The sequence below is a fragment of the Muscardinus avellanarius genome (genome assembly GCF_963383645.1).
Source record: "Muscardinus avellanarius genome assembly, chromosome: 4".
In the NCBI taxonomy this organism is placed as follows: Eukaryota; Metazoa; Chordata; class Mammalia; order Rodentia; family Gliridae; genus Muscardinus; species Muscardinus avellanarius.
Genome location: NC_137789.1, coordinates 126,048,123 through 126,075,904, shown reverse-complemented (window position 1 = coordinate 126,075,904; position 27,782 = coordinate 126,048,123). Strand labels below are relative to the sequence as shown.

Here is a 27,782-nt window from a genome sequence, read left to right as displayed (position 1 = left end):
AGTAAAGGGTAGAGGAAGATGTATTATCCAAACAGCAACCAAATGTACACTTCCTTAGGAACAAAGGAATCAAAGTATCTAAAGTTTGTGTTACCAAAATCATAGACGCAGAGAAAGAATATGAGGCTGAAAAATATTCAAAGAAATAACAGATGAAAATTTCCAAGGTTGATGAAGGACATATAGCCCACAGACTCCAAAAGCTAAACAAATCCATACAGTATAAACTCAAAGAAATACATTAAGCAGACACATGTAATCAAACTCCTAAAATTATAGAGAAAACAGTCTTAAAAGCAGCTGCAGAATGTGCCAAAAGGGGAGTAATTGTTTGAATAATAAATTTCTGATCTCATGGAGGCCAGAATAAAATGGAACAGAATATTTCTTTTTTTTTTTTTTGGTGGTACTGGAGATTGAACCCAGAAGCATTCTACCTCCAACCTACACTCCCAAGCCCTATTTTCTATTCTTTAGTTTGAAACAGGGTCTCACTAAGTTGTGGAGGCCTCACTAAGTAGCTGAGGCTGACTGTGAACCTGCGATCCTACTGTCTCAGCCTCCCAAGTACTGGGATTACAAGCATGCATCACCACACCCAGCTGGAACAATTTATTTCAAACGCTGAAAGAAATGGACTGTTCATCCTGAATTTTAAAGCCAATGAAATTACCTTTCAGGAATGAAGGGGATATCAAGACAAATCTCAGACAAAGATAAACAGAATGTGTGACTAAGCTAACCCACCCTTAAAGATTAAAAGAAGTTCTCTACCTGGAAGAGCTTGGAACTTCAGGAAGGAAAAATTAAAAGAGCAAAAACAGGGGTAAATATAATAAATATTCTTGTCCTTATGAGCTTAAGAGTATACATAGGGGAAAAAATTGAACCTTGTGCCAGGCGTAGTAGCACACATCTGTAATCGCAGTATTTAGGAGGTTGAAACAGGAGAATGCAGGTTCAAGTACAGTCTCAGAAATTTAGCCAGAACCTCTGCAATTTAGGTGAGACCTTGTTTAAAAAAAAAAAAAAATAGGGCTGGGGGTAGACCTTGGAAGTAGGATACCCCTGGGTTTAATCTTCAGCACCACTACCAAAAAAAAAAAAAAAAAAAAAAAAAAAAGCTAGACAGCAAGTATTTTATGTCTATGGTATAATGACTCTGATGACAAATCTCCCACTGCAGTACAAAGGAAGCCAAAGATAACATGTAAACGCATGGGCAAGGCTACGCCCAGTAAAATTGTTTACAATTGCAGGTATCCAGCCAACCAGCCACAGTTTGCCAAACCCTGGCATTCTACTTCTGAGCTACATTCCCAGCCCTTTTTTAATTCTTTTTATTTTTGGTGGTACTAGGGGTGGAACCCAGAGGCTTTCTACCTCCGAGCTATACTCCCAGACCTATTTTATATTTTATTTGAAAACAGGGTCTCACTAAGTTGCCAAGAGCCTCACTAAATAGCTGAGGCTGGCTTTGAACCTGTGCAGGCCTCCTGTCTCAGCCTCCCAAGCGCGGGGATTTACAAGTGTGTGCCATCACGCCTGGCTTTTTTATTCTTTATTTTGAAACAAGGCCTCACTAAATTGCAGAGAGGTTCACTAAGTAGCTGAGATTGGCTGTGAATCTGCAATTCTCCTGTCTAAGCCTCCCAAGTACTGGGATTAGAAGTGTACACTACTCCACCTGGCAGTAAGTTTATTTTTAAACGAGTGATATAAATTAGAAATTGTAAAATTGCTTAATGTGTATTCTAAGGTTGGATAATATAAAAATTTATTGTGGATGAGAGCAAGTTTTCTCACTGTCTGAAAAGAAGTACAAGCCAGGCGTGGTGGCGCACGCTTGTAATCCCAGCATTTGGGAGGCTGAGACTAGAGGATTGCGGTTCGCGAACAGCCTCAGCTACTTATTGAGGCCCTCCGCAACTTAGTGAGACCCTGTTTCAACATAAAGAATAAAAAAATAGGGCAGGGGGTGTAGATCGGAGGTCAAATGCCCCTGGGTTCCACCCCCAGACCCCCACACACAAAAAAAGAAGTACAAATATGGAATAAAAAGTTATTTATGAGCGGATATGGTGGCATACACCTGTAATCCCAGTACTTGGGTGGCTGAGACAAGAGGATCACAGGTTCAGCAGTGATGAGTGCTTTAGCAATTCAGTGAGACTCTCAGCAACCGAGGGAGACCCTGTTTCCAAACAAAAAGAAAATAAAAAGGGCTGAGAGGTGCAGCTCAGAGGTAGAATGCTTCTGGGTTCAACCTCCAGTACCACCCAAAAAAGAAAAAACAAAAAGTTGTTTATGTACATGTACATATACAAATACACACACATACACAATGAATTGTTAACAAATAAGAAATTTGGTTGAAAGTATACAATATTGATTTGTACTATTTGAAAATTTTCCTTTTGAAATAATCTAGAAGATTTATAGGAACGTTTACAACAATTTAAAAATAGCTTACCGCTTTGTATTTTCTTGGACACTACTGAGGGGTTTCTTGATGTTTTCACACTTTTCCTCCAGAGCACAGAACCTCTGTGTCCAAAGATTTATTAACTGGCAGAGTTCCTATAAGAAAGATGTGGAAAAAGAGACTTGAAATTATGACTGAACATTTTTTTGTGTGTATGACTGATGACATAATGTATTCTTCCATAGTTGAAAAGTACATAAATTCTTTTTTTTCTTTTTTTCTTTTTGGTACTGGGGGTTGAACTCAGGGGCTTTCTACCTCTGGCTATACTCCCAGACCTGTTTTATGTTTTATTTGGAAACAGGGTCTCACTAAGTTGCTGAGAGCCTAAGTAGCTGAGCTGGCTTCAAACCTGTGCGATCCTCCTGTCTCAGCTTCCCAAGCACGGGGATTACAAACGTGTGCTACCACGCCTGGCAAGTACATAAATTCTTGACAAGAGATCTTAACACTACCTCTTTCCCATAGAACAAAGTAGTAAAAGGGATACTAGGAGGTTAATACTAAAGGCTTTTTATTGTGTGCATATAAAAGTGTGGTACTGGGTATTGAACCCAGGGGCATTCTTCTGAGCTATACCCTAGTTCTTTTCATTTTTATTTTGAAGCAGGATCTCGCTAAGATGCTGAAGCTGGCCTTTGAACCTGTGATCTTCTTATCTCAGCCTCCCAAGTACTAGTTTTACAGGCACACTCCTGGCTTAGAAATTTTTATTTATTTATTTATTTTGGGTGTTGGGGTTGGAACCCAGCTGCATTGTCAGCCCTATTTTTTCATTTTGAAATAGGGTCGCACTAAATTGTGGAGGGCCTCACTAAATTTCTGAGGCCATCTGAGAAGCTGTGATCCTCCTACCTCAGCCTCCAAGTACTGGGATTACAGGTGTGTGCCACCATGCCTGGCTCACCTACCCATTTTCTTTAAAGGTATGGTTCTCTCTCTGGGCAACTTTCATCCTAATATGAGGAAAGGACTGTTTTGTTATAATGTTCTTCAGCATAGAGTTTTTCTTTTTTTATTTTATTTTATTTTATTTTTTGGTGGTACTGGGGTTCCTGGAAGCCCTTCTACCTCCGGGCTACACTCCCAGACCTATTTTATATTTTTGAAACAGGGTCTCTTACACCAGCATGGCTGGCTTCGAACCCGCGTGATACTCCTGTCTCTGCCTCCCAAGCGCGGGGATTACAAGCGTGCGCCACCACGCCCAGCTTCAGCATAGAGTTTTTCAAGTAGCAACTTCTCAAATATATTAACCGATCAGGTGAGGCATTCTCAGTTATTTTACATTAATTACTGTTATAAGCAACCGTGGCTATGGTATTTTCAGGTTTCTAAATTAATTTTATAGCATTCAGATTGTGTAATATAGGTATTAAGTCCTATCAAGTGATCATAAACTCTTTTTCTATTCCCATGTCAGCTAAACAAGGTACCTGTGAATGGGTTTGCTTTACTGTCTTCAGTTCTTCACTTAAGTTGTCATAAAGCTTCTGTGTTTCACTCAATGAAGAAAACGTATTTTCTTGTAGTTCATGTAGATTGTTACACAATATACCAAGAAAGCCATCAATTTCTTTTTTCTGATCTTCTATCTTTGAAGAAAACAAAATTAGTTTCTTTCTTAAACAACACATTAATTTTTAGATTAAGAACACAGCATTTGTTACCTTATCTGCCACTGTCAATGAAGTCTTGAAACTGTGCTTTAGATGACTATTGATTTCCAATATAGACATCATAGTGGGGTATAAAATTGTTTCCAGTGAACTGAGAAAGCCAGTTTTAAGTTCATCCTGTTTTTAAAAATAAATGAATAGGTCTTCAAAAAGAGTACTTTACCTCCATGAACCTGGCTGGTTAAATGATATCTTAAATACTTTGAAAAGTTAATATTTACATTAAAATTCTAAGTTGACATTCTCTATTCTTTATAAACTATAGAGATATATCTGTACATTTAGAGTTTATTTTCAGCATAAGTCACTTAATCCTGCCTTTAGTAATTAAAGGAAATTGTCATTTAGGGTAAAGTATATATATATATATTTTGGTGGTACTGGGGTTCCTGGAAACCCTTCTACCTCTGGCAACACTCCAAAACCTATTTTTATATTTTTATTTGGAAACAGGGTCTCTTAAGCCAGCGAGGCTGGCTTCGAACCTATGCGATCCTCCTTTCTCCGCCTCCAAGAGTGGGGATTACAAGAGTGTGCACTATACCCGGCCTATATTCTTAATAGTCTAATGAAACAACTCAGAATCAGAAGAGGTGAAAATGATTCAACTGATAAGATTTTAGCATTTTATTTATTTATTTATTTATTTATTTATTTATTTTGGTGGTACTGGGGATGGAACCCAGGGGCCTTCTACTTCTGGGGTACACTCCCAGACCTATTTTATATTTTATTTGGAAACAGGGTCTCTTAAGCCAGCTGAGGCTGGCACGATCCTCCTGTCTCCACCTCCCAAGTGCGAGAATTACAAGCATGTGCCACCATGCCTGGCTAGATTTTAGCATTTTAAATAGAGAAAAACAAAACCATAGAGGCAATAGGCACATTTTAACAAAATAAATTTCAGGCAAGTTTATGTTACTAGTAAAAAAAGCTGAGTACAGCTGAGCATGGTGGCACATGGAGGCCGAGACTGGAGGAGCACATTTTCCAGGATAAGGATAACCTTAACAAGCAGTGACTCTCATCAACCTAGCAAGACCATTTCAAAATGGAAAAATAAAAATAGGGCTGGGAGTATAGCTAGGAGGTAAAAATTACCAGGATCAAATGAACACACACACACACACACACACACACTTCTCAAGAGTAAGCTCTGAGTTGGAGGTATTTAACTATGAAGACCTGATGACTCAATAGCCTATTGTATCAGGACTTAGGAAGGTTTTTATTTTTGTTAAAGTATACGGAAAACTGAGAATGTAGTACAGATTGGGAAGTTTTATAAGGTAAAGGAAAACAAACAAATCAACCCAATCCTGACCTAAGATCCTTTTACTGGGGTGGGGGAAACAGAAGTAAAAAAAAAAAAAAAAAAAAAAAAAAAAATCTATAACAGAAATAATAAGTGCTAAAAGCAGAGGATTTTTTTTTTTTTTTTTTTTTTTTTTTTTTGCAGTACTGGAGATAGAATCCAGGCTCATTCTGCCTCTGAGTCACACCCCCAGTCCCAGCCCTATTTTATCTTTTATTTTGACATAGTTCTAAGTTGCAGAGGGCCTCATTAAGTTCCTGAGGTTGATTGCAAACCTGTGATCCTCCTGTCTCAGCCTCCCAAGTACTAGAATTACAGGTATGTTCCACCACTGGCATTCTTTTGGAAAGAAGAGCTATCATACTAGTTTCAACAAATTCTGTGGGAACAACAGTCATCTCTTTTTTGATTCAGGTAATGCTCTAAACTAGCTTTGTAGAAAAACATCAAAACATACACATCACCATTTAGTGAACTAATCAATTTCTGAAAAGTTAGTAATAAAAGTTATGTTTTAATTTTGTCAAACTTGAGTGGTTGGAAAAACCGATCAGATAGTACTGCCTAAGTATTAAATCTAGGCAGACGGTCAAGACAATTTGTAGCATTTACTTGGAAAGTGTTCAATAGATATTGTTAATTTCAAAAAGGGAGGCAGAAGAGCCTGCACAAGAAAACAAAATAACATGGCCAAAAATTTCTTAGACAAACCATACCATTACAGAATAACAAATATACATAAATCTGGTATGAAGTAGATAACACTAAATCTAATTAGTGATTTCTAGTGTGAAGGTCAAGAACAGTTTGGACATAGTTACAACCCCAAGAATTGTTACATGTATTTCTAGAACTCTGTTATTATTTTTCTTGTACTACTATTACTATTACATATTAATATTACTATCACACATTGCTATTACTATCACATACTATTGTAGTTTTACAATCACCCAATAGCCCCTTCTGGTTGGGTTATGGGTTAGCATAACATGGCTATGCCAGGACCCTTGAAGTAAGGGTGACTTGTAAATTACTAAGTTATGGGTCTCTCAAATTCATTTGGAGCTACAGCTGCTCTTTAGTTATTAGAAGACCTACTAATAATTCCTATTCCTAATTATACCAGATATGAGTGAAAAAAAAGTTTCAAAACTTAGTTACATGTATTTGTAAACCAATCTTTCTGGGAGGAAAATAGAAAGAGCAGAGATTTGTCTTTAAAAATCCAAACACAGTATCTCATAGTAATATGTCTGTCACAGTGTCTAGCAAAGCTTTAAGACGAAAAACGAGCAGATAACATTGCTTTTGATAACAATAAATGTAACTCTTCAAAAATAACGTAAGACATTTACTAACAATAAGTTTCTGCAGGACAGTTTTACTTTCTGCTGATAACGATTGTTCTTCTAATATCATATTAGAAATCTGAGCAACATGAGTCGACACGTTTTCTGGAATGGATGTGAGAGATCCAAGGGCTATTGTATTAACGGAGTCTAACGCAGAGACACTGGAAGACACCAGATTACCTATAACAACACAACAACAAAAGAGATGTAAATTTTAACATAAATATATTTACATACAGATAGAACCATCACATGGGTTTAGGCAAAATGATATCCTTGCTGTGGAATTTGTAATAATAAATAAGCTTCCCTACACAGGATACTAAGATTGCTATTGGCATTCTCACATGGGTTCATACTGTTAAAGGACATGCTTCCTTCATTAGTTCTCCCTCTCTCCCACCCCACCCTCCCCTAGACCACCCCCCTTACTCCATTGGAGGAAAAAATTTAAATATGTACTATATATGTTCCACAGTGTTCTGCAAGTCCTAGATATATCTGTAAGTATATCAGACTCGTAACTAAAAATTACAGGAAACCAAGAATTTCAATATTCTAATTTGGTAATCTGGGCGTGGGTACTCACATTTATAATCCCAGTACTTGGGAGGCTGAGACTGGAGGATCATGGGTTCAGGGCCTGCCTCAGCAATGTAGTGAGACTCTCATTAACCTAGTGAGATCCTGCTTCAAAGTAAGAATTAAAGAAATAGGGCTGGAGGTGTAGCTCCAAGGTAGAATGCCCCTGGGTTCAATTCCAGTACCACCCCCACAGAATCTAAAACTAATCCCTAACTAAAAATAACGTCCACTATTACAGTAGACAGAAAAAATATTTACAGAACAGAATCAATACCAAAGTTTCTGGTGTTTGGCTGAGTGGGACTAACATCTAAGTAATTTTTAAATCATTACATTTCTAGACCTTTTAAATTTTCTACAGTGAGTAAATTTTCATAATAAACAGCTCATACTTAAGAGTTTTCTTTCTAAAAAGAGATAACAATTGAATCACTAAAATGGATAATAAACATGGTCGTGGTGGCACACACTTATAATCTCATTATTTGGGAGGTTGAGACAGGAGAATTGGAGGTTCAAGAACAGCATCAACAAACAGAGAGACTCAAAAGCCGGGCACGATGGCGCATGCTTGTAATCTCAGCATTTGGGAGACTGAGACAGGAGGATCTGGGTTTGCAGACATACTCAGCTACTTAGTGAGGCCCTTTGCAACTCAGTGAGACCTTATTTCAAAATAAAGAATAAAAACTAGGGCTAGGATGTAGCTCGGAGTTAGAATGCCCCTGGGTTCCATCCTCAGTACCGCAGGGGGGAAAAAATAGTGAGACTCTCATCAATAAAGGGAAACTGTTTCAAAATAAAAATAAAATAGGGCTGGGGGTATAACTCAGATAGAATGTCCCTGGGTTCCATTTCAGTACCATACATATTCTGACAAAATAGTATGCATTCTATAAATAGTATGCAAAATAGTATGCAAGATATGCATTCCCCAAAAAGAAAAAAAAAAGTTGCAAGGTTTGTGCAAAGAAAATTTCTAGAAAAGGGCCCCAGTAAATTTATAGTGTAAAAACACCAGGATCAGAATGAAAATATGAAACAAAAAGAAATTCAGATGAAAGAGAACAGAGATGGTAGAAGAGTAGAAGGGGGTTCAGATAGGAAGTGGGGAAGTGAGGAGAGGAAAAAGAAAAAACCCACACCAAGTGTAGTGGGCGTGTTTGTTTGTATCACTTTGAATCTCACTAGGATGTATAATTACAGCACACTAACACATATATATACTTTATAGATATACACGCATTCCATTTCCTTTGGAAATATATATATACATGTGTGTATGTGCACACACACACACACACACACACACACACACACACACACACTCCCAAAAGAATATGCTGCAGAATGTCCGTGTAGAAAAAATTTCTACAAAGGGATCCCAATAAATGTATAGTTAAGTCAGCAGGATCAGGGTAAAGAGGACTTTTACTTCTAACATATATATGCTAATTTAATAAACAAATTATTTTGTAGAAAACAGGAAAAAATACTTGTAAGATTTTAATTCAAAGAAGATAAAAGCAATAATCTCTAGCCTAAACAGATAGCATGTGTATTGTGGAGGGTATTGGTGACACTGTCATCTGAGTGATTTACTGTATAAAATCACTAGTTTCAAAATTGGCCTCACATGAAACAAAGACTAGAATAATTAGAAGTGCTAGAACTTACCAAACAAGGTCTTTTGAACTTCCAGCATGGCCTTTTGATTTGAACTGCCTTCCTTAATTAAGTCTTCCATATTATTAAAAAGACTATTCAGGTTTTGGCCAAAAATATCCTGAGCTTCTGCATTGTGTTGGTCAACTGCCTTCTTACGATCCAGTTTGGAATGAAGACCAGATACATCTTTTGTAGTTTCTTTAACTGTTTTAAGTAACTACATGAAATTAAAAAAATAAATTTTGTTAAGATGGATTAAATGAAATATAATGAAATAAATGAAATATAAATGATATAACGAAAGTATCTATGCTACGTAAGAATTTCTCCTGATGAGAACTAAGAAATGCTTAATCTTATGCTAATTTTTTCAGATGCCTAGGAATCTTATTTCCTCTTCCATAGACAACTATACAAGAAAAACATTGTGCAAATTTACTGTAGTATTTATGCCTCCTCACAATTTTTTCCTGTTATGTTTTACTAGTTGCTCAAAAGTGCACCTAATAAAAAACCTGACACCTTTAACATCTTCCATCATTAGAAGATACTAAACTCTTAAAGACTATTTAGTTTCAGTCACCACCTCAAAGACAAAGCATCATATCATTATTCTAAATGTCTGTAAAATATAGTCATGCTCTATTTTCAAAATGCCAGGAGTAATTTTTCTTAAGTTGGCATCTTCAGTGGAAAAACAAATACAGATGAGATAGAAAAATCATGTTTTTAAAATTGACATTAATGCTTACACAAAGAAAGTCACTTCTACACATTTTCTAATTTTTTAAAACTGCAAGTACAAATCAAAACAAAGGAGAAACCTTGCTGGCAGCCTCATGAAGTTTCTCTTCAGTACTTTCCAAAGCTGATGAGATATATTCTTCTTTAACAAGTTGTAATTTAGTTTCTTGCAAATGTTTTTGAGTGGTTTCAAGTTCCTGAGTCTTATTTTGCAGGTCAGATTTACACTGGTCAAGTTCATTCTTATTATCCATAAACAATTCTGTAACCTAAATATAGTATGTTAAAGATTTTAAGAGTTAAAAAATTCTGGGAGCCAGATGTGGTAGTATATGCTTTATAATCTCAGTACTTGGGAGGCTGAGACAGAAGGATTGCAGGTTCACAGCCAGCCTCAGCTATTTAGTGAGGCTCTCTGCAACTCAGTGAGACCCTGTTTCAAAATAAAGAAAAACAAAATAAGGGCTGGGGGTGTAACTCAGAGGTAGAAGCTCCTGGATTCATTCTCCAGTACCACAAAAAGAAAGAAAGAAAGAAAGAAAGAAAGAAAGAAAGAAAGAAAGAAAGAAAGAAAGAAAGAAAGAAAGAAAGAAAGAGAGAGAGGAAGAAAAAGAGAAAGAAAGAAAGGAAGGAAGGAAGGTTGATTGGTTGACTCTGGGAACCAGGCATGGTGGTGCAACACATCTGTAATTCCAGTACTTGGGAGGCTTGAGACAAAAGGATTACAAGTTTGTGGCAAGCCTCAGCAACTTAGCAAGGCCCTCTGCAACTTAGTGAGTACCTGTTTCAAAATAAAAAATAAAGCTGGGCTGGTGGTGCACACTTGTAATCCCAGCATTTGGGAAGCTGAGACAGGAGGATCGTGGTTTGCAGACAGACTTAGCTACTACGCGAGGCCCTTTGCAACTGAGTGAGACCCTGTTTTGAAATTAGAAATAATAATAAAAAAATAGGGCTGGGGTGCCCCTGGGTTCCATACCCAATACTGCAAATAAATAAATAAAAATAAAATAGGCTGGGGTATAGCTTGAAGGCAAAATGCCCCTGGCTTTAATCCCCAGTAGAACACACACACACACACACACACACACACACACACACACACACACACACACACCACTTTGGGATTTGAGACATAGTTCAGTGTTAAGAGCGCTTTCCTAACATGTGATACCCTGGGTTCAAAATCCCAGCACCACGTTAAGAAAAAAGAAAAAGAAAAAGAAAAGAAAAAGGCAAACTGGTTGGTGAGATACTTGACTAGTTCATACTATATTATGAGCACAAAGTAAATTATTCCTATGCAAAAATGTTAACAAGTTGCTAGGCAAGTTAGCCCATTTTATATGGCAGCTGGTTTCTTCCTGTAAGCTTATTTAAGACTTTAGAGATTAAATAAAAGCTCTGGTGTGGTGGTGTTAATTCTTAGGATTCTTCCAATACTGTCAATGAATGTGCATCATAAAGATGTTACTGTGAATGAGGATGGCACTGAAGGGTCATGTCTCTCATCTAACCTAGTTATGACTTTTATTTATGAATCCTGTCCTAACTACTGTACTCTTTTGTCTACAAACATGTTAACAACAACAACAAAAAAATCCTCAGTATTCATACTTCATATCTCTAACAACAAAACTGATATTTCAGTCAACAAGAGACTGTATATATAGTAATGGTCTCATAAAATTATATTGGAGCCAAGGGCTAGCAATATAGCTCAGTAGCAGAGCATCCTGGATTTAATCCCCAGCACCAGAGAATGAGAGAGTGAGAGCCAGAGATTGAGATTATAAGAGAATTGAAACATTTCTATCACCTAATGGTGTTAGTTATAATTACTCATTTGTGATAATCCTGATATAAACAAACCTCTGCACTGCCAGTTGTATAGAAATATAACACGCCATTTCTCTTAAAGCTCAGCGACTCGGCCTGGCGGGAGCTGCTCCAGGCACCAGGGACCTGCGGCACCTGGGTCGCCGGCGAGCAGCCTGCAGCATTCACGTGATTCGCGATGAGTTTACCCCTCAATCCCAAACCTTTCCTCAATGGATTAACAGGAAAGCCAGTGATGGTGAAACTTAAGTGGGGAATGGAGTACAAGGGCTACCTGGTATCTGTAGATGGCTATATGAACATGCAGTTTGCAAATACAGAAGAATACATAGATGGGGCATTGTCTGGACATCTGGGTGAAGTTTTTTTTTTTTTTTTTTTGTGGTACTGGGGGTTCCTGGAAGCCCTTCTACCTCTGGACTACACTCCCAGACTTATTTTTACATTTTTATTTTGGAAACAGGGTCTCCTAAGCCAGCGCGCGCGGCTGGCTTCGAACCTGCGCGATCCTCCTGTCTCTGTCTCCCAAGAGCGGGGATTACAAGCGTGCACCACCACGCCCGACTGGGTGAAGTTTTAATAAGGTGTAATAATGTCCTTTATATCAGAGGTGTTGAAGAAGAGGAAGAAGATGGGGAAATGAGAGAGTAAAGCCTTTTGTGGGGAATTTTTAAAATATATATTTCTAGATAATAAAGATGTTTGTTTTTTTAAAAAAGAAATATAACACAATAATGTATAACTATAATACCCAATAATGATAATAAATGACTATGTTGCTGATTTATGTACATCGGTGTGTGTGTGTGTGTGTTACTGGGGACTGAACCGAGGGGCATGCTAGCTCTGAGCTACACTCCCAGCCTAATTTTATTTTTATTTTAAACAGAGTTTTGCTAGGTTATGATAGTCACAGTATTTATTGAGACTGTTTTTCAACTTGCAATACTCCTATTTTAGTCTCTCAAGTACTAGGATTTCAGGTATGCACCACCTTATCTGGCTAGAATGTACTTCTTAAAAAAAAAAAAAAAGAAAGAAAGAAAGAAAAGCTAACTGTCAATAGCCTCCAGCAGGCCAGTTCTTAGGCAGCAAAAGGAGTTACCAAAGAAGAGAGCTCTGTGTGCTAATTCCCTTATGACTATCTAGTAAGCAAGATATGAAGGCAGAAGACAGTGATTCTCATGATTCTGACCCTTTGTAGGCCTAGGGTCAGGTTTATAGTTTGTGCCTTAGTTTTTTTGGTGGTACTGGGGTTCCTGGAAGCCCTTCTACCTCCGGGCTACACTCCCAGACCCATTTTTACATCTTTTTTTATTTGGAAACAGGGTCTCTTCTGGCTTCGAACCTGCGCAATCCTCCTGTCTCCGCCTCGCAAGCGCGGGGATTACAAGCGTGCGCCACCACGCCCGGCATGCCTTAGTTTTCAACAAAAAGTTTAAAGAGTAAATTTAAAAAGAAAGGCAGGCATGGTGGCGCACGCTTGTAATCCCAGCATTTGTGAGGTGGAGACCAGAGGATTGGGGTTCGTGGACAGCCTAAGCAACTTAGCAAGACCCTTCGCAACTCAGTGAGACCGTTTCAAAAATAAAAAGACTAAAAAAATAGGACTGGGGGTGTAACTCAGAGGTAGAATGTCCCTGGGTTCTATCCCCAGTACCTCAAAAGGAAGAAGGAGAAAGGAGAAAAATAAAGAGGAGGAAGAGGAGGAGGAAGAGGAGGAGGACAAGAAGAAGAGGAGGAGGAGGAGCAGCAGCAGCAGCTGAGTGCAGTGGCACACACCTAAAATCCCAGTTTTTGGGAGGCTAAGACAGGAGGATCATAAGTTTGAAGCCAGTATGCAGTAACTTAGCAAAACCCTGTTTCAAAATAAGAAATAAAAGCCAGGCGTGGTGGCGCACCCTTGTAATCCCCGTGCTTGAGAGGTGGAGACAGGAAGATGGCGCAGGTTCGAAGCCAGCCTCTCTGGCTTGAGAGACCCTGTTTCCAAATAAAAAATATAAAATAGGTCTGGGAGTGTAGCCCGGAAGTAGAAGGGTTTCCAGGAACCCCAGTACCACAAAGTAAATAAATAAATAAATAAATAAATAAATAAATAAATAAATAAATAAAATAGGTCTGGGGGTGTAGTTCAGAGTGAACATTCCTGGGTTCAATCCTCAGTACCACACATATACAAAAATGTAAAATAAAATTGACTGTCCTGTATATCTTAGGTTGTCATAGGGTATGTAGGTTTGTTTTGGGGTTTTTTTTTTGGTGGTACTGGGGGTGGAACCCAGAGGCTTTCCACCTCCGGGCTATACTCCCAGACCCATTTTATATTTTTTTTGGAAACAGGGTCTCACTAAGTTGCTGAGAGCCTCACTAAACAGCTGAGGCTGGCTTTGAACCTGTGTGATCCTCCTGTTTCAGCCTCCCAAGCGCGGGGATTACAAGTTTGTGCAAATATAAGCTATGATATTTTCAAGATGATAAAATCACCTGCCAGTGTTTGACTCAGAACATATCTGTCATTAAGTAACAACTAACTGTAAGTTCTTGTAATGTTATATCAATATATATGTTAAAATAGGAAGCATTTTTAGCTGGGTGTGGTGGCGCACACTTGCAAATCCCAGCATTTGGGAGGCTGAGACCGGAGGGTCGTGGTTCGAGGACAGCCTCAGCTACTTACTGAGGCCCTTCGCAACTTAGTGAGACCCTGTTTCAAAATAAAGAATAAAAAATTGGGGAAGGGGCTGTAGCTTGGATTGGTCAACTCTGGGTTCCATCCCAAGACCCACAAAAAAAAAAAAAAAGAAAGCATTTTCATTATTATTGATGTTAATAAAGTTAGGATACAATTTATATTCAGTATAAGAATCAGCAAGAAAAAAATTATTTTTTCAGTATTGGGGATTGAACATACTGGTGGTGTTTTACACTCTGAGCTACACCCTTAGTGCTATTTGACTTTGAAACAGGGTCTTGCCAAGTTGCCCAAGGCGAGGCTCAAACTTGCAATCCTCCCGTCTCATCCTCCAAAGTACTGTAATATTCTTTTGAATACTTACCCTATTTAGTTCTTCCTCAACGGCACCAATTTTTTCAATCAACTCTACAATCTGTTCTTCCTGAACAGTTAATTTTCCATTCATGGCTCTAAAAGAAAGTTTAATATGAGTGCAACAGTTATTATTTTTTCCCTAAATCCTACATTTCAGAATGTAACAGAATCATGGTGGTTACACAAACACATCTCCACCACTAACCATCAGCATGTCAATGACACCTCTGTGTTATGAGTAATAAATGAAAATTGCAAAAAACAAATGTATTCTCAGTCTTTATTCTGCAAATGCAATATTTTCTTTTGACCTTCATTCTGAAACTGAGAATCCCTATTTATGAAGGAAAAGCATGTGTGATGCATATCAAACCTGTGAAGCTAGAAAGCAGATGGAGGACTGTAACTCACTTAAAGCAGAGATAGGAGAGACAACCTAAGTATCTTTAATCATGGATATGAAATATGAAGGTTCCTCCCAGAATTCTGGAAAGGCTTGAGACTTGAAGGCATCAGGTATCTCAAGACAAAGGGAGAAGAGACGGGCTTAAAAATACGCAGGGGACTGAAACAAAGTATGTATGCACAGTAATATCACCTCCTGCCTGACTGAGATGACAACCCTCCCACCCTGTGCAAACACCACTACTGACTACCACACACACTCATTAGATCAAAGAATTATTTTCTAGAACAGGGTTTCTTGGCCTCGGTACTTTTGGCATTTTGGACCAAATAATTCTATGTTGTGGGGTAACCTGTGCATTTTAGGATGTTGAGTAGCATCCTTGATCTCTACCTATCAGATCCCAGGAACACTCGCTGCCTCTGCCAGTGATAACCATCAATAAATATATATGGCTAGACATATTGATGCCTACCTGTTATATTAATACCTGGGAAGCAGAGACAGGAGGGGAGGGTGGTAGATTCAAGGCCAGCCTCAGCAACTTAGGCAAGAGCCTGTTTCAAAATAAAAAAGGCATCTGGGCATGTGGTGCACACTTGTAATCCCAGCATTTGGGAGGCTGAGACAGGAGGATCGCGGTTTGTGGACAGCCTCAGCTACTTAGTGAGGCCCTTTGCAACTCAGTGAGACCCTGTTTCAAAATAAAAAATTAAAAAATGGGGCTGGGGTATAGCTTGGAGGCAGACTGCCCATGGGTTCCATCCCTAGTATCACAAAAAAAAAATTTAAAAAAATTAAAAATAAAAATTAATAAAAAAGGCTGTGTGTATAACATGGAGGTAGAACGCCCCTGAGTTTGATCCCCAGTACCAAAAAGTACTCTACCCCCACCCCCCAAAAAAGTATGAGTATTGCTGAGTGCCCTCTAGGGGGCAATCTTTCCCCTTCCTTGGCAGCTAATGATCTACAGTAATTTATTTATTTATTTATTTACTTACTTATTTTTGCGGTAGTAGGGATTGAACTCAGGGGTGTTCTATCTCTGAGATATACCCCAACCCTATTTCTTTCTTTTTTTGTTGTTGCGGTACTGGGGATGGAACCCAGGGACATTCTACCTCCAAGCTACACTCCCAGCCCCGTGTTTTATTCTTTATTTTGAAACAGGGTCTCACTGAGTTGCAAAGGGCCTCCCTAAGTAGCTGAGGCTGTCCAAGAACCATGATCCTCCTGTCTCAGCCTCCCCAATGCTGGGATTACAAGCATGCGCTACCACGCCTGGCTCTATTTTTTATTCTTTATTTTGAAATAAGGTCTCACTAAGTTGTGGAGGACCTCACTAACTGAGGTTGGCCACGAACCTGTGATCTTCCTGTCTCAGCCTCCCAAGTTCTGGGATCACAAGCGCGCACCACACGCCCAGCTCTACAGTAACTTCATTAGGATTCCATCTTCACTTTCACTGAACACACTGGAATTTGGGGATCGGGTGTAGGGTCTGGAGATAGGCATTTAAGTGAAAATCTACATACTGAATGAGATCCTCCGCTCTTATACACATTCTAATTGAGTATCAATAGCCAAAATCACTTCTGAGCAGAAAACTGGGCAATTCTTCTCAGGAAAGACTCAAAGGCCTTACTCAAATGAAAAAAAAAAAAGAAAAAAAACCCAATAAAAACATTTGATGCAGCCCTTAACACCAAGATATTACCACTTTTTCACCCTATAGTAAACTCACAGGTTCACAAACCCCACTCACAAAGAGCTTCTAATCCATTTTCATTGTTAGACAAAAATCACCAGCTATTTGAGGAAAACAAACACAAATGACAGATACTGCAATAACCAGGGAAAAAGGACCCCAAAGGAAAAAGAAAACTTCAGTAATGTTAATAATTTTTGAGATAAGAAATATATTGTATCTAGAAAAGAACACGATGCTATCTATGTTTTTAAAAAGAGCAGAAAAGGCAGAGTACAGTTTTTTAGAAACTAAATATTTCACAACTTAAATAAAATTCAACAGAAATATTAGAAGATAAAGTAAAAGAAATTGTAAAAAGTAGAACAAAGTCAGAGTAATGCTTTTCTCAAGTGCAAAGCTCACAGGCCTTCCAGATGCACTTCAATGGATCTTTCTGATTTCTTGGGCATTATTAGCAAGTTTCTGAGGTGCCTGGGCTGGGGGACTGGCTCAGCTGGAATGCTTACTAATAATGTGCAAGGTCCCCAGTTTAGTATCCAACACCATACATACACACAAAAAACAATGACTGTTTATCTTTTGTTCTACTCCTTTCTTTTTTTCTTTTTCTTTTCTTTTTTTTTTTAATGGTACTAGGGATGGAACCTAGGGGCACTCTACCTCCAAGCTACTCCCCCAGCCCTATTTGTTTTTTTTTAATTTTTTATTCTGAAACAGGGTCTCACTAACTTGCAGAGGACTTCACTAAGTAGCTGTGCTGGCCACAAACCTGCAATCCTCCCAACACAGCCTCCTGAGTACTGGGATTACAAGAATGTGCCACCATGCCCGTCTATAACTAACAACAATTTTTCATTCCACATTATGCTTATATGACCAAGATTATTCTGTGAATGCAAATTTCCTTAACTTAGTTACAGATATTATTCCTTAAAAGTAAAGCCAGAGCCGGGTGTGGGCAAGATAAAAAATAAAAGCTGGCCGTGGCCACGCTTGTTCGTAATCCCAGCGCTTGGGAGGCTGAGAGAGGAGGATTGCAAATTTGTGGCCAGGTTCAGCTACTTAGTGAAGCCCTCTGCAACTTACCGAGACCTTGTTTCCACATAAAGAATAAAAAAATAGGAGGGGTATAGAATGCCTTTGGAGAAAGGAAGAAAGAAAGTAAGCCATCCAGCCAGCCAGAAGCTGGGTATGGTGGCAAATGCCTGTAATCCCAGTATTTGGAAGGCTGAGATGGGAGGATCACAGGTTTGAGGCCAATAAGCAATAATTTAATGAGACTTTGTTTCAAAATAAAAAATAAAACAGCAGAGGTATAACACCCCAGGGATTAGTCCCCAGTACTCCAAGTTAAAAAAAAAAGTCAGAGTTGACGTATAAGAAGATATTTAATTCTCTCTCCCTCTCCCTCTCTCTCTATATATGTGTTTTAAATGTATTAGTTTTTCTTGAAAATACATCCTTTATGTAAAATGGGATATTTGAAATGCTTTTCTCATACTGACTGTTAAGGGGTAATGCAACATTGACAAGCTGGGCGGGTGGCGCATGCTCGTAATCCCAGCATTCAGGAGGCTGAGACCAGAGGATCGTGGTTCACGGACAGCCTCAGCTACTTAGTGAGGCCCTTCACAACTTAGTAAGAACCTGTTTCAAAATAAAGAATAAAAATAGGGCAGGGGGTATAGCTTGGAGGTCAAATGCCCCTGGGTTCCATCTCCAGACCTGCCCAACAAAACAAAACAAAATATTGACATTGTATAGATGAGATGGTTTTGATCTAGCTGTAAATATCTACGAAGCTTGGGGTAAGTAAAGCACTACCTTGTTCTTTTTTTTTTTTTTTTTTTGGTACCGAGGATTGAACCCAGGAACATTCTACCTCTGAGTTACACCCCAGCCCTACTGTATTTTTATTTTGAAACAGGGTCTTACTAGATTGATGAGAGTCTTATTACTTCCTGAGGTTGCCCTCAAATCTACGCGATCCTCTTGTCTCAGTCTCCCAAGTGCTGGGATTATAAGCACGTGCCACTATGCCCAGCTAATACCTTGTTCTTTTTTTTTTTTTTTTTTTTTTGGTGGTACTGGGGTTCCTGGAAGCCCTTTTATCTCGGGGCTACACTCCCAGACCTATTTTTACATTTTCATTTTGGAAACAGGGTCTCCTAAGCCAGCGCGGCTGGCTTCGAACCTGCGCGATCCTCCTGTCTCTGCCTCCCAAGCGCGGGGATTACAAGTGTGTGCCACCACGCCCGGCAAATAGCAATGTTTTTTTTTTTTTTTTTTTTTTTTTCCTGGTGGTGGTACTAGGGTTCCTGGAAGCCCTTCTACCTCCGGGCTACACTCCCAGACCCATTTTTTACATTTTTATTTGGAAACAGGGTCTCCTAAGCCAGGGCGCGCGGTTGGCTTCGAACCTGCGCCATCCTCCTGTCTCTGCCTCCCAAGCATGGGGATTACAAGTGTGCGCCACCACGCCCGGCCTAATACCTTGTTCTAAATGTTGCCTATAGTTTTAGTGATTCTTCTCTGATTTACAGTGCAATAATTGCAAATGTTTTTTCAGGAAAAATGGTCTCAGATTATGCCTCATGTCCTTAAAAAGAGAAACACTATCTTTTCAATTATGGGATCAACAGAATGAAAAGCAAAGTTACTTTTGAAGCTAAAAATCTTCAAAAAGATGAAAGCAAATAAACTATAGTCTTTAAATATTACAGACAGGATTGAGTGTTGTGTCAGCTATTTTTACTTTCTTTTTTGTTGAGGGGGGGGGGGTGCTGGTGGTGGGACCTAGCAGTATTCTTCCTTTGGGCTACATCTCCAGCTTTTTTCCTTTTGAAACAGGGTATTGTTAAGTTGCTGAGACTGGCCTAGAACCTGCAATCCTCCTGTCTCAGCCTCTCAGGTTGGGATTACAGGCATGCACCACCAAGCCTGTCCTAGCTATTTTTCCTTCTAAAGCACCAACAAAATTTCCTTCAATCATGGTGATAATAATAATAATAATAATAATAATAATAATAATAATTATTATTATTATTATTATTATTATTATTATGGTGGTGGTGGTGGTGGTACTGGGGTTCCTGGAAACCCTTCTACTTCCGTACACTCCCAGACCTATTTTTATACTTTTTATTTGGAAACAGGGTCTCTTAAGTCAGTGTGGCTGGCTTCGAACCTGCACGATCCTCCTGTCTCTGCCTCCCAAGCGCAGGGATTACAAGCATGCGCCACCATGCCCGGCCAATCATGGTAATTATTATCTAACTTACAATTGTGTTCTAATTCTAGAGCATCTTAAACATTCAAGGATGAACTTCAGATATTCTATATAGCTCATAAAATGTTTAAAAAATTCAAAGAGACAGATAACAGAAGATAAGAATGCTAGACAGTCCAATGTTTGCCTACTAATAATAGCAAATCAAAGACCAAATCCATTTGTACTAAACACAATAATTGCTTACTAAGCACTCATTTACACCATCCTGATTTCCGTTGGGAGATGACCATCCCCTGACCATGCAGTGGCCAAGCTTCTTGGGTGAGCCTGATCCCATTCCCAGATCCACAGATGAAGCCTGACTGGCTCAGGATAATCAGGCAGGTAAATCTCAACTCCTCACCAGGACAGTCAGGTAAGTAGATCTCACATCCATAACCAGGAAAATCAAGTGTCGGACTAACTCCAACATCAGTTAGTCCTTCACCAGTTGTGTTCATATATGGACACAACTAAGGGCTTTATTTATTTAGAAACAGGATCTAGGTTATGAAGGGCTACACTAAGTTGCTGACGCTGCCCACAAACCTGCAATCATAGTAGGAATACAGGCACGGTGGTGCATGCCACCAGGCCCCGCTAGAGCTAAATTTATAAGTGATGTTTCCCTTCATCTGGTAGATGAAGGACAGGCTGTTTCTCATCTATTCCACACTTAAATAGCATGTAGCTGCTATGCTGCTGATCATTATCTTTGATGAAAGCTGCTTCTACAAGAAAGCAACCAATCAGGATGGCAACAAGAAGAGACAGAAGTTGGACTCTTTTTTTGTGTGTGTGTGGTACTGGGGATGGAACCCAGGGGCTTTTCTACCTCTGGGCTATATACCCAGACCTATTTTATACTTTATTTGAAAACAGGGTCTCGCTATGTTGCTAAGAACCTCACTCAGTAGCTAAGGCTGGCTTCGAACCTGTGTGATCCTCCTGTCTCAGCCTCCCAAGCACTGGAATTAAAAGCACGCGACACCACACCTAGCTTAGAAATTGGACTTTTGCCAGTCGTGGTGGTGCACGCTTGTAATCCCAGCATTTGGGAGGCTGAGACAGGAAGATCGCAGTTTGCGGAGAGCCTCAGCTACTACTTAGTGAGGCCCTTTGCAACTCAGCGAGACCCTGTTTCAAAATAAAGGATAAAAAAATAGGGCTGGGGGTATAGCCTGGAGGTAGAATACCCTTGGGATCCATCCCCAGTATCGGCTGGGGGTGGGGGGGGGTGGATTGGACTCTTGAGTTACTGGATTTTCCATATCTGAAAGCCATTATTGGCTTGCTGTTAAACCCTTGCTGTTTCCAGACAATTTAAATTAAATTAATATTCTTTTTTTTTTCTTTCTTTTTTTCTTGTGGCACTAGGGATTGAATGCAAGGGCATTCTACCTTTGAGCTACACTCCCAGCCCTATTTTTTATTCTTTATATTAAAACAGGGCCTCTCTTAAGTAGCTGAGGCTGGCTACAAACCTGTGATTCTCCTGTCTCAGCCTCCCAAGTACTGGAATTATAAGCATGTGCCACCACACCTGGTTTTTAAGTTGTGTTTTCTAACAACCAAGGGGATTCTGATACCAAACTTAAAATATAAAAAGTGCTGCTGGAGTGTTAGTGCACACCTCTAATCCTAGTATTTGGAAGGCTGAAACAAGATGATTGGAGATTTGAGACTCTGCTGCAAAATAAAAAATAAAAAGGGCTTAGAGGTATAGCACCAGTGAGTTCAATCCCCATTACAAAAAAAAAAAAAAAAGAAAAAAAGAAAAACTCCGTAGCCAAAGGCTTACCTAAAATTTTCCTCAGAAATGTATACTCCATTTTTCTCACGAGCTGCAGCAAGATCACGTTTCAGACGCTCTATCTCTTCTGTATACTCCTACATAAGAGGAATGTTGTGTCAATTTAGTATTTTTTCCAGTTTGCTGAGCACATTCAACAAATGAAAAAAGTTAGTGTTGTTTCTAAAAACATAAAAAGTATGATTAAAAGTTATAATTATATTCTTTAATCAATATTAATTTGTTATAAGTAGTCTTTCAATGGCTTTCATTCCTTTAAATGTACTCATTATAAACTTCCCTTTAAGCCAGGCGTGGTGGCACACACTTGTAATCTCAGCATTAGGGAGGTTGAGACAGGAGGATCTTGGTTTCAAAATAAAGAATAAAAAATAGGGTTGGGGGTGTAACTTGGAGGTAGAATGCCCCTGGGTTCCATCCCCAGTATCACAATAAATACATAAACAAACAAACAAACAAACAAACAAACTTCCCTTTAAACTATCTACCCAATTTCAAGAATTATACCTACAGTAATTAGAATGAAGTAATACTCTTGGTACAGATGAGTAAACCAGTAAGTCAGAATAGAGCTCAGAAATGGGTTCACACAATTATGTAGAAAAAGTTGATAAACTGAACAATGAAATTGAAAACTTATGGTCCAGTCAGGTGTGGTGGCGCACACTTTAGTCACCACCTAAGTAGTTTCTATAAATAGGTTGATTTGGAGCCTTCTGCTCAGACATGCCTCCCAAATGTACTGACTTACCCCACATCCAGCTTTCAGAGGTGCCTAAAGATTCTAGGTCCTAAGTCTTTTCTATTGAAATCTCCTATCTGATGATATAGATGAAATGATACAGAGAAACCTATACTTATATATCTAGATCTTTTCTGGCTTTCAGTATTTTATAGGAAGCAAATGATGTTTTCCATTATAATGGACGGGCTACTTTATAATGGATGAGCTGAGACAGGGAGATTGCAGGTTTGCACCCTGCGTCAGCAACCTTTGCAGGGCCCAACGTCTGATGGGGGTATAATAAGACTTGCCTCAACAACCACAGAAATGCCGACCACAGGCAACTTAACAAACCTTGTTCAACAACTACATTTTAGTCCCTTATTTCCACATTTGTCAAAGAAGATTTTATTGCCCCACAAAAATTCACAATTACCTTAATGAGAGCTTTTTTGGTGAGTTTCTGATTAACCTCGGGCTTATTCAGTATGTTCTTCGCTCTGTGAGCATACTCCAGTGTACTGAGAGTTTCCTGTGATGAAAAGAAAATATCAAAGACTGAAGACGTTGGGAGTAATGTAGTTTTGTCATCAAGAATGTACTATGTAACGTACAGGGTCTATCTAATCTAAATATCTCAAGAAAATCTTGAAAATAGGACTTCCGGGAAGATGGCGACCGAGAAAAGCGGGGCTTAAGAGCCCCGCTAACAACCAATCTCCATTACCACAAAATCAGCGCCTTTCATAGCCAGAAAACACCATCACCAGAGAAACAAAAAAATCACCAAGCTCCAGAGAGAAAGCGGACTGAGAACAGAGCTCAGAGCCACAGAGGAGATACACCGGCCTCACGCCCGAGGACGAATGAAACTGTTATGTGAGATTATCATTTTTAATTTTGGATAAATTGCTATAATGCTAGATGTCAACCACTAAGCCAAGCATGGGAAGGAGGGATGGGGAGAGAATGGGGTGGGGATCGGGTGGGGGCTGACTGGGTGATGTGTGCATGTATGTCTACAAAAGTTTGTATCCCACTATGATGTATGAATACAGTGCACCAATAAAAAAAAAAAAAGAAAGAAAAAAAAAAAAGAAGAAAATCTTAAGAACAAACTAAAACAAACCTTTTTTTTCTTCACAATTTTACTTTTCAAATTCAAGGTTCTTTGCCCTTAATAACAGACCCTTTAGAATAGTCTTAAACTCAATTCTACTAATTAAAACTGAATTTTCATTCAGAACTGAAACTGAATTCTATCAACTGATCAATAATCAGTTAATCATTAATCATCAGTATGATGAAATATTATTTACCCATAAAAAGGAAATGAAGTACTGATACATATTGTAACATGGATGGACCATGAAAACATGCCAAATGAAAGAAGGCAGACACAAAAGAGCACATATTTTATGACCCAACTTATATGAAATGTCTAGAAAGGTAAATCTATAGATACAAAAAGTAGTTGTAGCCTAGAGTTGGGAGTGGCATAGATGGGAAATAATTGTTAATGGGCAAAAATTTGGGGGTGATAGCCAGGAGTGATGGTATATATCTATAATCCCAGGACTTAGGAAGCTGAGATAGGAGGATCACAGATTCAAGGCCAGCCTCAGCAATTTAGTGAGACCCTGTTTCAAGTTAAAAAAATAAAAAGGGCTGGTGGTATAGCATGAGCATAGAATATCCCTGGGTTCAATCCCCAGTACTGAGAAAAAAAATGGGGGAGCAATAAATTTTTTTTGGTAGTGATGATTGAACCCAGGGTCATTCTATCTCTGAGCTACATTTACAGCCCTATTTTTTTTTTTTTATTTTGAAACAGGTTCTAAGTTATGGAGGGCCTCACTAAGTTGCTGAGGGTGGCTGCAAACCTGTAGTCCTCCTATCTCAGCCTTCCAAGTCCTGGGATTGATTACAAGTGTTTGCCACCACTCCAGGCTAAAAGTGTTGTTTTTTTTTTTTAAATTAATTAATCTTTTTGAGGTACCAGGGATGGAAGCCAGGGGCATTCTACCTCCAACCTACACCTCCAGCCCTATTTTTTATTCTTTATTTTGAAACAGGGTCTCACTGAGTTGCAAAGGGACTCACTAAGTAGTTGAGGCTGCCCGTGAACTGTGATAATCCTGTCTCAGCCTCCCAAATGTTGGGATTACAAGCGTGCATCACCACACCCGGTTCTAAAAGTGTGTGTGAGATTCTGGGGTTCCTGGAAGCCCTCCTACCTCTGGGCTACACTCCCAGACCTATTTTTTATATTTTTATTTAAAAACAGGGTCTCTTAAGCCAGCACGGCTAGCTTCAAACCTGAGCGATCATCCTGTCTCTGCCTCCCAATCGCGGGGATTACAAGTGTATGCCACCACACCGGCTCTAAAAGTGATTTTTTTTTTTGTTATTGGTACTGGGGGTGGAACCCAGAGGCTTTCTACCTCCGGGGTATACTTCCAGACCTATTTTATATTTTATTTGGAAATAGGGTCTCACTAAGTTGCTGAAAGCTTCACTATGTAGCTGAGGCTGGCTTCGAACCTGCGTGATCCTCCTGTCTCATCCTCCCAAGTGCAGGATTACAAGTGTGCGCCACCACGCCCGGCTATGTGTTTTAAGCTTAAGATTTTGGGGATGGTTGCAAAACTCTGTGAATATACTAAAATCACTAAATTAGCATACTTTAACATAAGTGAAATTTATAAGTGAATTACAGCTCAATAAAGATATTTTTTTCAAAAGGGGAAGTTGGAGACCTTATAAGAGCTTTGCTAATACCACTTAAAGCAGATGATAGCAAGAAAATAAGAGCAGATTTTATCATCTTTGATAAAATCTTCATTGCTTCTCTGGGTTTTCCCCTCTGTTCCCACAAAATCGACTTTACTATCAGTGCTTTCTAAGCAGCCTCTGTAACACCAGGGTTTCCTGGACCCACTCAAAGTTCTCAATGAAATCTCCACTCGTCACCCTACTGCTAGTGACTCATAGCATTTTTCTTTGAAGAATGTGGAAAAGCCATTAGGTAACAGGCATTTTAAGGTCAAAAACTGCTCGAAGTATTGTCCTCCAGGATGTGTCCATGTGCAATAACCGAGTTCCTTTATATTATTGCAGAGAAATAATAAAACCGGTACATGACCTTTTAAAAATTATGATCGCTAAGTAAGACTTACAGCTTCTTTTCAAAAGGCTTACCTCAAGATTGAGAGATGCAGGAGAAATTGTTGCGATTATAGATGTTCTTGTGCGACCCCCAAGAGAATCCTGGAGGATTCTAGTTAGTTTCGATTCTCGGTAGGGAACATGAGGTGTTCTTTCTACCAGAGCCGTAATGACCCTTCCCAAAGTCAACAGGGACTGGTTGATATTTCCAGCTTCCCGGGCTCGCTTGTCAACAGCGCCAGAACGACCAATGTTTTCACTTCCTGCAAGATCAACCTTTAATTTTAAAAATAAAAAGTCAATCTATTAGATTTGAATTTAAAGATGTGCATTCTCATAGTATACATAATGTACTAAATAGCCAGAAAAAATATATTTTCTATAACACATTTCTCCTCCCACTAAAATGCTAGCAAGCCAATGACTACAAAAATGTTGTCCAGAAGTAATAAGTTTCAAGCTGTCCTATGAGTGGTCAAGAACGAAACAATGGTATTAAGGTGGATATTTACCAGGTTCAACTTTCCAATTTTAACAAGCTCTTCTCCATCAATTGTAGTTTCCTTCATATGTATGGTAACAGAGAAAACAGAGTGGGAACGACTAGAAAAAAAAGATAAAGTAGCCCATCCATTATAATGGAAAACATCATTTGCTTCCTATAAAATACTGAAAGCCAGAAAAGATCTACATATATAAGTGTAGGTTTCTCTGTATCATTTCATCTATATCATCAGATAGGAGATTTCAATAGAAAAGACTTAGGACCTAGAATCTTTAGGCACCTCTGAAAGCTGGATGTGGGGTAAGTCAGTACAGTTGGGAGGCATGTCACAGCAGAAGGCTCCAAATCAATCTATTTATAGAAACTATTTAGAAAATGTCACTACCATACACTCACGGCACCAGGCAAGACATCAGATTACTCCCCTTCCATGTAATTGTTGTATATGTGTACAAGTATGTTTCTCTGCTATTAAATGCCATCAAAAAGCCGGGCATGGTGGCATATGTTTGTAATCCCAGCATTTGGGAGGCTGAGACAGGAGGATTGCAGTTCGCAGACAGCCTCAGCTACTTATTGAGGCCCTTTGCAACTCAGTGAGACCATGTTTTAAAAAAAAAGAGTGAAAAATAGGGCTGGGCGTGTAGCTCAGAGGTAGAATGCCCTGGGTCTAGTACCAGAGGTAGAATGCACCTGGATTCAACTCACAATGCCACACAAAAAAATTGTTTTGTTTTGAAACAGAATCATGCTTGGCTGCTGAAAGTATCGCTGCCTTGCTGAGGCTGTCCTCAAATCTGAGATCTTCACGTCATAGCTTCCCAAGTACTGGGGTAATAGGCATAAGCCACAACACTTGGCAAACCAAGCGGTTTTCACACTAAGCTCAGTAGGGGCTCCACATAAGTGCCTCAGAGGCCATCTTTATAAATTAGGAGGAAGCCTCTGAGCACCCCTAACCAAATCAGTTACACCAGCCATACATATATACATACATACATACATATATATATATTTGTGTGTGTGTGTGTGGTACTGGGTGTGGAACCCAGAGGCTTTCTACCTCTGTGCTACACTCCCAGACCCATTTTATATTTTATTTGGAAACAGGGTCTCACTAAGTAGCTGAGGCTGGCTTTGAACCTGTGTGATCCTCCTGTCTCAGCCTCCCAAGCACTGGGATTACAAGCGTGCGCCACCACGCCCAGCTACCAGCCATATTTTAATCTGGGCTCTATGTATAATTTCATTTGAAAAAGAAAATAATTCTTTTGCTTAAAATGTTTAATAGTTCAACTTGTCTTTGTTCTCCTTTCAACATTCTTCCAATATTGGTTCCCTCCTTATAAATTGGAACCCAGTTACCAATGCACCCCACACCTTTTTGTGATGGCATTGGGGAATTGAACTCTCTGAGCTATACCCCCAATCCTATTTTATTATTTTGAGATAGGGTCTTGTTAAG

General features: G+C 39.2%; 2 protein-coding genes across 4 annotated transcripts in view; one reads left to right on the top strand and one right to left on the bottom strand.

Moving 5' to 3' along the window:
* Window positions 1-27,782, bottom strand: part of KIF11 (kinesin family member 11) — a gene marked incomplete at both ends in the record, with an annotated part of 51,619 nt that overhangs the window by 11,681 nt on the left and 12,156 nt on the right. The window contains 11 exons of the mRNA XM_080693593.1: window positions 2,474-2,580; window positions 3,922-4,080; window positions 4,156-4,281; window positions 6,842-7,014; window positions 9,097-9,304; window positions 9,912-10,100; window positions 14,727-14,814; window positions 21,909-21,997; window positions 23,081-23,176; window positions 25,846-26,088; window positions 26,325-26,415. Of these exons, the coding sequence (XP_080549719.1) occupies window positions 2,474-2,580; window positions 3,922-4,080; window positions 4,156-4,281; window positions 6,842-7,014; window positions 9,097-9,304; window positions 9,912-10,100; window positions 14,727-14,814; window positions 21,909-21,997; window positions 23,081-23,176; window positions 25,846-26,088; window positions 26,325-26,415 (1,569 nt within the window). The remainder of the gene's footprint in view (window positions 1-2,473; window positions 2,581-3,921; window positions 4,081-4,155; window positions 4,282-6,841; window positions 7,015-9,096; window positions 9,305-9,911; window positions 10,101-14,726; window positions 14,815-21,908; window positions 21,998-23,080; window positions 23,177-25,845; window positions 26,089-26,324; window positions 26,416-27,782) is intronic.
* On the top strand, window positions 11,849-12,321 carry LOC308262685 (small nuclear ribonucleoprotein F-like; the record flags this gene model as incomplete). 3 transcript variants are annotated; one of them, XM_080695285.1, is made up of 2 exons in its annotated part: window positions 11,849-12,026; window positions 12,245-12,321. In XM_080695285.1, 2 exons carry the CDS (start codon window positions 11,849-11,851, stop codon window positions 12,319-12,321), a joined length of 255 nt encoding a protein of 84 aa, XP_080551411.1. The 3 variants fall into 3 exon arrangements, with proteins under 3 accessions (XP_080551411.1, XP_080551410.1, XP_080551409.1); XM_080695284.1 differs by having other exon boundaries at window positions 12,239-12,321; XM_080695283.1 differs by having other exon boundaries at window positions 11,849-12,054; window positions 12,255-12,321.